The sequence below is a fragment of the Cololabis saira genome, chromosome 23 (genome assembly GCF_033807715.1).
Source record: "Cololabis saira isolate AMF1-May2022 chromosome 23, fColSai1.1, whole genome shotgun sequence".
NCBI classification, from domain to species: Eukaryota; Metazoa; Chordata; class Actinopteri; order Beloniformes; family Belonidae; genus Cololabis; species Cololabis saira.
In genome coordinates, this window is record NC_084609.1 from 17,331,684 (window position 1) to 17,342,450 (window position 10,767).

At 38.4% G+C, this 10,767-nt stretch overlaps 1 protein-coding gene across 6 annotated transcripts in view; it reads left to right on the forward strand.

Annotated features, from left to right (window-relative positions):
- cacna2d4a (calcium channel, voltage-dependent, alpha 2/delta subunit 4a) overlaps window positions 1–10,767 on the forward strand; it is an 83,567-nt gene that overhangs the window by 17,696 nt on the left and 55,104 nt on the right. For 3 of the 6 annotated variants that reach the window (XM_061715016.1, XM_061715019.1, XM_061715017.1), the window contains exons 11-28: window positions 675–764; window positions 957–1,070; window positions 1,199–1,277; window positions 2,014–2,147; window positions 2,684–2,701; window positions 3,106–3,183; window positions 3,841–3,921; window positions 4,242–4,316; window positions 4,457–4,543; window positions 4,665–4,736; window positions 4,861–4,922; window positions 5,168–5,235; window positions 5,308–5,353; window positions 5,476–5,573; window positions 5,714–5,807; window positions 5,912–6,004; window positions 6,649–6,776; window positions 8,713–8,781. In XM_061715016.1, the coding sequence (XP_061571000.1) occupies window positions 675–764; window positions 957–1,070; window positions 1,199–1,277; window positions 2,014–2,147; window positions 2,684–2,701; window positions 3,106–3,183; window positions 3,841–3,921; window positions 4,242–4,316; window positions 4,457–4,543; window positions 4,665–4,736; window positions 4,861–4,922; window positions 5,168–5,235; window positions 5,308–5,353; window positions 5,476–5,573; window positions 5,714–5,807; window positions 5,912–6,004; window positions 6,649–6,776; window positions 8,713–8,781 (1,486 nt within the window). The remainder of the gene's footprint in view (window positions 1–674; window positions 765–956; window positions 1,071–1,198; window positions 1,278–2,013; window positions 2,148–2,683; window positions 2,702–3,105; window positions 3,184–3,840; window positions 3,922–4,241; window positions 4,317–4,456; window positions 4,544–4,664; window positions 4,737–4,860; window positions 4,923–5,167; window positions 5,236–5,307; window positions 5,354–5,475; window positions 5,574–5,713; window positions 5,808–5,911; window positions 6,005–6,648; window positions 6,777–8,712; window positions 8,782–10,767) is intronic. The other 3 variants (XM_061715018.1, XM_061715020.1, XM_061715021.1) reach the window with 2 other exon arrangements.

Here is a 10,767-nt window from a genome sequence, read left to right on the forward strand (position 1 = left end):
GTGTGTTTGTTGGATGCATGCCCTACTTTCAATCCCCCTCAACATCAGCGCAGATCAGGTGAGGTTGCCGGCTGCCATCAATCCTAAGTCGGTCACGTGACCCGTAAGCACATCATTCAATTGGTCGAATGCAAAGAGAGGCAGGCTGTAGGACAACGGCTCACAGATGTTCACAGCCACGCTTGCATTAACTCGAGTAGGAACAAACACAGTAATCAGTTTCAAGACTTTTTAAATAGCTAGCTGCATGACGAATGTATCCAAAGAACAAATCACATTTCAGTTTCGATAACTGGGCAGGTAAAAAGGCCCCCAGATTCTCCAAAAACCTTTTTGGAGACAATTTTAGTATACATAAGAACTAAAAAAAGTGGTTTAAAAAAGATCTTTCGCACATATCAAATTCTAGTTGCAGCCCAATTCCAAGCCTTTGTGTTTATACTGGAGTTTGTGAGCATGTGTTAATTAATCCTGATTACTTCCTGCTGCCGTAGTAACGTCAAGTCAGTGGGTCAGGAGGCCACGGATAATCCCTCCACTACACTCCTGTTCCTTATGTTTTCAAGCCTCTGTTTTGCTGCCCTCACCACTTCCGCTATAACTACTATTTACCAAAAAGGTAGAGTGCGCAATGCTTTGACGTTACCTGTTTATGTCTGTGTATGCCTTTTCAGCATTTCAAGCTCCTGGTGGAAGGGCTTCATGTCAAAGGAGAGGGAAAAGTTAAAAATGCAATGAAGGAATCTTTCAAAATCCTCAATGAGGTTTGTCCTTTTCATTCTATCAAATCATTGCATTTGCCTCCCTCATACATTAGATTCTTAAATCATGCAATCATGCATTGCATGCATTGCAATTGCACAAAACTGTACAATAACACAAATCTGCATCACTTTATTTCTTAAGTATAATTTCCGAGGGTTGCATGAATTATGAGCGCCCTTGTTTGTGTTTAGGCTGCTGCACTGGAGCAGGGCAGCCTGTGTAACCAGGCCATCATGCTGATAACAGACGGCGCGATGGAGGACTTCCAGGACGTGTTTGAAGAGTCTAACTGGCCAGAACGACGAGTAAGACACACGCGCACTGAAACGGAAGCACAAATGCTGATGAGTACAAGCACCAGTAGCTTAAAGTGCTTACAAGCTGTTTGAAGTATTAAATAATACAACTGGAAACAATACCTTCTGTCTCCAAGGTTCGGGTGTTCACCTATCTAATTGGACGTGAGATGACATTTGCTGAAAATGTCAAGTGGATAGCTTGCAACAATAAGGGTAAAAACAACATGGATTTTAGTTTGGTTTGTTTGGCAAGAAGCAAATGCTCCATGCTATGATTAATTTCTGCAACAGTGCCTTTCTGTTTTTTGTTTTTTTTAATAAGAGTAAATCTCTCTTGTTATTCTGAGTGCATGCTCCCAAGTGATACTGCATGAAACGGGATATCAGTTGCTGCCCTCTTGTGAATTACATGGTGTCATGCAGCAGCAAATCTGAAAATAATCACTTTATCCTCTATCGCACTGTAAGCCCATAAAAACCTTTGACTAAATAACTGGTTATTAGCACAAGCACCCAGCTAAGTCATCCTGGCTGAAAGACAAAAAAAAAAAATCTGTTTGAACAAGCAAAAAAAAAAAGTCGGTAATTGCCAGAAGCGTTGGTTGTGGCATTCACAGACAGCTCCTGTAAAAGCCTTCTGTTTGCAGTTTTGGGGTAAAATAAGACATTTTGTACTGATGCAAATGGTGCCCATATTCACAAGAGCTTTAGTTGCCTTTCTCTGCAGGCAGTGCTAATGTTTCCCTCTTGCATAACTGACTTTACATAAAGCTAAGCCTCAAAGAATACAATGAGAGATTTGTAGCTTGTATTTCTTCATTATTGAAGACAACCGAAGGTTTTCTGATGTCTGAGTAAATGTAACATAAATGTAACATCAAAATATTTGTGTTCTCGGCCTTCTATCAATTGCAGCATATAATAATACATTTATATGCTGGTTTTGCAGGTTACTACACACATGTTTCTACGCTGGCTGATGTTCAGGAAAATGTTATGGAGTACCTCCATGTTCTCAGCCGGCCAATGGTTATCAACCACGACCACGATATAATCTGGACTGAGGCCTATATGGACAGTGTGGTCAGTCTGCCTTTATTTTCTAAAGTGCATGGTGGGAAAACACAATACTCTCTTGTCTTATCTGGAAAGTTTACTCAGTCAGACTCATGGAAACATCATGGAAAGAATCTTTACCCATTAAAACATTTAAACTGTCTTCCATATTTGAGAAATACTTAAAACACTTCTAGTCAAATATATATAAAAAGGCAACTTCAAATGTGAGCCACTAAATGTATATAGTGCTTTTCTGTTGTTGTTGACTACTCAAAGTTTTTACACTAAAACCCTCTAATCCTAACCCATTTACACATAAGTTCATGCTGCATTTATTAGCTTATACAGCCTATATTTTTATCTTTGTTAAACAAACACTCATACATCAATATTGTCAATAGTAGCCTACTTCATCAATACTCATTTTCTATATCCAGCAAGACCCTTAAACTTGTTGCCATTTACCCTCATATCATATCACTCTGTATTCATCCATGTCATGTCATGTGTCACATCATTTCATGCTTGTCATTTTCCCTCCTCTTCATTTCCACCTTCAGCTCCCCAATAAAGATGAGGTAATCATATTTGGAGCTCTAGCTTTACTTTTAAGCCATGTGGTGTGAATAAGAGCAAGTATTTGTGATGTCTTGCTTAGTTTTTACTTAAGATACAATAGATGAGTGTTTCAGATGGACTCCTATTGTTTCTTATTCACTTTTTCGTTACAGCTTATGTATATTTTACCTTTTTAGATGGAAACTAGATGTTTAACGTGATGCTTTGAAGTAAATTGTTTTATTTCTGAGTTTGCAAAGTAATCCCCGTTACATTACTCTCTATAAACATCTTTTAGAGAGATGCAGCTAAATAGTCTTTTTTCTTACAAGTTATTTTTCAGTTGCACTTATTTTTGTGTTGCCATAAGTTATCTTAATATATATGAGAGAAATAAAAGTAATTTTTTGCATGTTTTTTACAGATGTTCAACACTCAGGCACAAAGTCTGCTCATGATGACTTCAGTAGCCATGCCTGTGTTCAGCAAGAAAGAAGAGACTGTAAGTTTAACTTTAGTTGTTTTTTTTTTTTAAATCCCCACTTGAATTGCTGTATTTTTGGCCATAATGACACATACATTTATTTTCTCTCCTCTCTGGATAACTCTTCAAAGTCACTCAGACTTTGGTCATAAAAAGTACTGCAATGATTTAGAACCCACTTCAAATAATTTTAAATGAAAAAAGTATCAGAAAATTGTCATGATGAAACAAGGAGATTTTATTTTCAAATGTAAACTCAACTTTTCTGTGTTCTGATGAATTAAATTATGAAATTCTATTGAGAAATCCTGTACATGGGTAACTTCACATCTGTAAAAGCATCATTGAATCATAAATACACATTTTACAATAATGTACGCTGCCGATAAATATAGTTAGATAGATCATTTTCAAGGGAGGATTTGTTTATTTCAGCAAGACACTGCCAAAACACATTATGCATGTACAGTTTTAAAGCAGTAAAAAACAGATAACAGTAAAGCTGACCTATTACAAATCTAGTATGTTTTTTCCCTCACAGGGTTAGTTAAGTAAAGTTGAGCTGAACTGAACTGAAAAGACACTGAGTGGATGTTTGATTCCAGATTGAATGAAACACAGCAGTGAATTATTTAATTAATTAAAGTACAAAATCTGATCTTCTTTTGCCGCTAGCTGTCTCATGGGATTTTACTGGGGGTAGCAGGCACTGACGTGGCCTTGCGGGAATTGATGAGATTAGCTCCACGATACAAGGTAAATCATCCACGACATGCACTGTTAAACCACCTGTTTGAAATTGCGGGGATCTGCGAATGCTTGATTGGATTGGGATCTGGGTTGTTTGGAGGTCAGGCCAAGGCTGTCCGGCCCCGGTAATTGTAATTACCGAACTGTTCCTGTTGGGGTTAACTTCTCTGTGGGAGAGTTTGTGCTCTGTGGGTGTACAGTAGGGTTTGGGGTGAATGTGATTGAGACCAAGTAAGGCAACTCCATAGTAAAAAGTGAATTTTTAAGATGTCAAAAGTTGTGCAGTGCTCTCTGCAGCATGTGACTTCATCTCTCTCTTCCTCTAGCTGGGTATCCAAGGTTACGCCTTCCTCATCACCAATAATGGGTACATTCTGGCTCATCCCGATCTACGACCTTTGGTACGGACAAAGCGTTATTCCTCATGTTAAACAGTTAACCAATGCAGCTCAGAGCCCATCCTGAGTTGATATGCCTACTTTAGATATTTTACTGCATTAACAGACTCCTATATCCCTATATTTGTGTTTGTGTGGGACAGTATAAAGAAGGGAAGAAGCTAAAGCCAAAACCGAACTACAACAGTGTTGATTTGGCAGAGGTAGAATGGGAAGACACTGAGGAAAAAGTGAGTTATATACACCCAGATTTTTGTCCTTTTTTCAAATATCTATTTTCTCATCTCATGCTGTTAAGTGTCCATGATGCAATTAAATTAAACACTGAATATGCTCCATCCACGTGAACAGCTTAGGACAGCCATGGTCAAAGGAGAGACTGGAACACTGTCCCTAGATGTGAGAACCTCAGTGGATAAAGGAGTGAGTACTTTTGTTTTTGGGTTTGTGCAAGAGTTGTATTGTCTCATTAGAGCAGTGTTGTCCTTTTCTCTCTGTGTCTCCTACTACTCTTTTAAAACCTGCTGTCTATCTTTCTGTGTCACAGAGGAGAGTGATGTTCTTAAAGAATGATTACTTCTACACCATCATCAAAGAGACGCCATTTAGGTCTGTCTCATCATTTGTACCATGTCTTTCCATTTGCACCAAAAACACAGCTCTATGTCTACTGAATTATTAATATAACAAACATCTCACTTATTTAACCAATAATATAGTGCATTTTGTTAGGAAATATGCTATAGAGCAGTTTCTGTGAGCATAATTAGTTCCATCACTGATAATAATGTTTTGTTTTTGTTGTTTTTTTCAGTTTTATAAGAAATAAAATCATGTTCTCTTTTTGTGCACAGCCTAGGTATTGTGTTGAGTAGGGGGTATGGAGAGTACATCTTCACTGGGAATGTCTCTGTAGAGGAGGGTAAGTCTTCATGATTTGCATCACTTGTGGCCTCTTGTGATCTTCTTTGCTCATATAGTTGTGTTTCTTTAGGTCTTCATGACCTAATGACTCCAGATCTGGTCATAGCCAATGAGTGGTGAGTTCACTCTGCAGACTATATTCAGCAGATGTTGGAAAACATCGCTTATAAGTCCTCAAACATTTCAGTAGAAGAATTGTTTGATCTGGCTGTTGACCAGCTTGTGCTCGTGCTTGCAGGACCTACTGTGAGACAGACATTGACCCGGCTCATCGCAAACTGACCCAGCTGCAAGCTGTGATAAAATACCTCACAGGCAAAGAGCCAGACCTGGAATGTAAGACGAGACTGAATTTCCAACATATCATCCATCAAGCTTAAAAATTATTTAATAATGTTTACATGCAAAACAGAAACAGACTCCCTCATTTCATATGTCTGACTCATGTTTTTTTTGTTCTTTTTTTTCCTTAATAGGTGACCGGCAGTTGTTGCAGCAAACTTTATTTGATGCTGTGGTTACAGCGCCGATGGAAGCTTATTGGACCGCTCTCATGCTCAACACATCGGGGTGAATAAGACCAAACGTGACATCTTCTCCTTCAACAATGCAGTTTCCTAGTGTCTTCATTATTTGAAAAGTCCTCTTCCCCTTTTTTTATCATCCTCTCCCAGTATGGATGAAGGGATTGAAACGGCTTTCTTGGGGACGCGTTCAGGCTTGCTGAGATACCTGAGGTACACTGGTACTGAGAAAAGAATCGGCAAGTGAGTAATAAGTCAGACATTTTTTCTATAGAGAAAATTGTTGCATTCATTCAGTTTGTTCTTATGTCTAAAAAGGAGGTTAAAAGGAAGTAAGTGAAAAAAGTGGAAAGGCTGGCAGAACTTAATAGCAGATGGCTTTGCACCCTCTTGTGGTTGGTCACAGCTCAGTTTAACCGGTCTTTAACAAGATCCACGACTCATCTTCAAGGTTTTATCTGTATTTTAATATCTAGCTATTGAAAGATACATTTGCAACCATATTAACAAGGTTTACATGATTTTCAACTAAATGCCATTTCGTTACTACACAATAAACATAATTTAAAATAAAAAAGTGGATAAAGTATTATAGTTCCTTGAGTTTTTTGTAATATGTTTTTAATGTAAAAAAAGAATCATAAATAAAAAGTTTAAAAAAAAAGTGGATAAAGTAAACGTTGATAAGTATAATAATTATTCCTCAACAGATTTAACATCACTCTGAAAGAGTTTATTTTATTTTCTCTTCTCTTATTTTAGTTTTTGTCATTTTTACCCTTCCACTTTCATTTATTCCAGCTTATTCCTCCTCATTCAGTCTCTTGTTTTTTTTTTAATAATGGGTCACTTTTATTTTTTCTAAGGTTATTTTCGTCTCTCCCCAGGTCTTTCCTGACCGCCACAGACAAGGAGAACATGTTCACGCTGGACCATTTCCCAGTGTGGTACCGCAGAGCAGCTGAGTACCCAGCTGGACAGTTTCTGTACTACATGCCCAGACAAGACACGAAAGGTAGAGGACTTACCTTTTCTCAGCAAACACACCTATCCATCACACACAAAACTAACTGTGCTTTCCAATTTTCAGTTTTATCTTAGCCATATTAGGGGTTGAGAAAATGTGGAAGCCTCATTATCTACTATCACTATTATACAACTTAAAATGTCTCCTCAACTCACTGAATGTTTGATGTTGTTTGCATGAACATGACCTAAAAAGTACGTGTTGAAATGCTGCTCAGATTTCTTCCTCAGTATAGCTCAGAAACAAAGTTATTTCTGTTTTGAGGAAACACAATCAGTCATGAAAGATTTAACAACCACTGTCCTCATGTCAATCATCACATCATACTAACTCCAATTATAAAGCAGCACAAAGGAACTGTTGCTATTTTTAGGTCAGCAGGTCCACCTGTAGGAGTGGATGTTAAGTTGTTTTGCCAGTAGTGGGATCAGAAAAGAGCAGAGGCTAAACGCTACATAACAGAGCAAATATTCCTTAAAATGAAATTGAGAGTCTTATTTCAGGAGTCATCTGTGCTACTTTAACTGTAATTGAGAAATTTGAGGAGGAAAAAATATATACTTTATAGTTTTTGAATCATCATAAGCTCTTCTGGAATTAAATGTGTTTTTGGGGTCATGTTTAACAAAACACATCTGGTTATGCGATAGAAACAGTGCTTTATAATGAATCATAACACAAGGCAATCCATGTAGTTAAAGGGTTAAATGTAATTAATGTTAGGGTGCTGAAAAATCCCTCTGTTTAATGTAAATGAAAGCAATGAAAAAGGTTTTTATAGCATATATCAGGACGTTACACATAGACTATGTTTTCTCTTTCTATTTTAAATTGGTAAGCTTCGTTAAGCTTATGATAAAAAGTAGTGTGTTATTTTCAGATATGTTCAGCGACTATGAGGCTGACTATAGTAGCACCTTGAGTGCAGAAGAGGTGGAGCACCAAGCAAAGGAAGGAGAGAGGAAACGGAGGGAGGCGGAGGAGGAGGTTGATGATGATGAGGAGGAGAAGGAGGAGGGTAGAGAACTGTGACTGATACTTGGCATGAAGCCTGTTTTTAATTCATCCTCAATCTGTTTTTCCTCCCCCACTGATTGTAGGACGATAAGAGCTGTGGTCCCGTATTTCAGTTTGTTTATCTTCTGGTATTTCTCGAGCTCGGCTCCATATTTCTCCTTTTTTTTCCTTGTTCTACCTCAAGGGCATGCAATTTAAATATTGGAACCTCCTCTCACTCTTAGGGAGTCAGTAAGGTTTATTTTGACCCATGTTTGTTTTTTTTATTTCCCTGCAGTATTTTTCCCACGTCATGTTACTATTTCATACCAATATCAGTTTTTTTTTTTTTAATGCATGACTTGTCTTTTAAGTATAGACTGACTTTGTACAATAGGTAATAAATAAAATAAACACAGGGTACATGAACTCATTCACACACACACACACAGAAACACGCACGCACGCACGCACGCACGCACGCGTGCACGCATGCACACACACACACTGCTCCGACTGTATTATTTGATTAGCACTCATAATCTCTGTTATGTAACACATAAAATGTTAATCCGGCCAGAATCTGTGGCTCGGTGACAGTTGGCATCTGCTTGCATGACGGCTAGGAACAGATCCACAAAATAGAAATGCATGAATTTCTTAAAAGCAGAGCAAATTAAGTCCAAGTGAATCTGCCAGCCACACATTTAGCACTTTTGAACACATCAAAGTCGTCGGTAGCGTTCATTTACTGTACAACTAGAACGGTGTTTAGTATTAAAGGAAATCTGTATTTTCCTTGTCATTTATTCTGCATGAACAAACTCATGCATGTATGGAAAGACTGCTTGCACCCACACGTTTCTTTATGCATGTGTTCAGCACGTGTTGTGGCGTCTAGCTAAGAGTGTTTGTGTTGTTCTACCAGCAGGGAGGATCGTGATCGCCACCACTGCTGTCACTGTGACGGTGGGCAAGAAGACCGCCATTGCTGGAGGTAGGATGGCAGCTTTTGGTCAAATGCTCACTCATTCATGTTGCAAAGCAGGGTTTCTTCCTTTACCCTTTTGTACTTTTGTACTCATTTCTTTTTAATCTTTCTCTTATCTTCCCACACACTCTAGTTTCTGGTTCCTAAGTTTCCTTGTTTTTACATGCACGTTTAAAGCTCTTTATAATTACACTTTCTAGCCTCTCTTCTTTCGCTTTCTTTCTAGTTCTTTTGGTTTCACTTGGTGAAGTCAGCCGGTATAGATTTACTGGGTGACTTGTTGACATTTTAATCTTTTTATTTTTGTATGTTTGGGATGTTTATGGGCTGCCATCATGGGGCAGAAAGGATTCTCCAATGCAGTTTTCCAGTGAAATGTACAGGGCTCCACTCTAAATTTCAGGAGGCAGAGATGTCTTTCTTACGGGTCCTGGACTCCAAAGACAAATCAAAAGCTTTATTGTTGCATTCACAGCTGTTTCATTTGCTGTGGCTGTTTTATTGTGGACTGACAATAAAAAAACAAAAAAATCCCAGGAGAAACCCTGCTGCTTACTCAGGATCATGCTGGTTCTGCAGATGCATAAGAGTGTACACAGTTTAAGCCACTTTCTTTAACGGTTTAAACTGTGTTTACACTGTTTTAAAGCGTGGGTCATGAGTGTGTTTGGACCTGTAGGCGGGTTACTAATGAAAGTAAAGGTAGGCTTAATGTTAGCCGTGAATAGGAACAAACAGGACTTGCATGCAAATTGTAAAAGTGTGACAACAGGATCCATTAAAGATCACTAACTCTGGTAATTTCAAAGATAAACGGAGCACCAGATGCAAAAAAAAAAAAACAATGTCATAGTTGATCTGGCTGTCCTAAGATTGAGAGTTAACCAGCTGCTGAGTGGCTCCAACTGACTCAATTTTGATTTGTTTTTGTCAGACTATTTTTTTGTCTATCCTAATCTCCAAAACAGACCCTGTAATAGTGATGCTGGTCCACAGCTGTCAGTATTGCATTCTCACTATAACCACCTAACACTTTGCAATGACGTGTTTTCCATTTCTGAATATAGTATGTGATGTTACATGAGGACATCTTCCTGCTTGACAAATGTTGAGACTAATCCCTCGAGTTTGCCTCAAACTCCTCTGAGGACGAAGGATAGAGCAGAGGAATTAGCCATCTTTGCCTGCAAGACAAATGAATTTAAGACGTCTTCCACACATAAATGATTAGGGCGAGGTATTAAAAGTTGAGACGCTTTGTCATGTCTAATCCTAGATGGTTAGGGGTTGCAGACTCTGCTATTTATTCTACCTGAAACAAAACTCAAGGGGTGTTTTGCCTTACTCGTGGCTTGTAAGCAGGCTGTTACACTACTGTATGCTGAATACTTGGCTATTACATGTTTTTCTGGTCCGACTGGACAGGGATTTTGTAAAGAGCACCTTTGAAGAACTTTTGAAACGATTGCAATGGGAAAATATGAATTGAGTGTGCCCACGTTTCATTTCATGGGTTTTTTTTTTAACCCAAGAACATTTGGGCTAGTAGCTTCAGGCTTGGTTTCAGTGCTTACTGATGTGTGGGTTTCTGTTTAGTGCACGTGTTTGTTGTCCCAGTTACTCCATCTGCTGACACACTCATTGGTCATAATTACCTGAACCAAACTAAACTGTAGAACTGCGCTGTGAGTGTGCGTGTACATGCTCACAGACACAGAAATGCTCTATACGTGCTCAAGCTAACATGGACTCGTCTGTATTTCACGGCTTTCATCAAAATTGTCTCAAATGTAAAAAGCATGTTCCTGCTCATCATTTCTGTAGTTTTGTTTCATCCAGTTTAAAGTTAAGCTATGCTTTAAATCCCTTGATATTAGCTGCCCACTACTTTACAAGTGAATAAATTAGAAAAAAGTGATCTGAAGTTATATTAAGCGCTGATTGGGAGTAAAATTTAAATGCTTGTCCAGGTTCATCGCTAGATACCAAGTG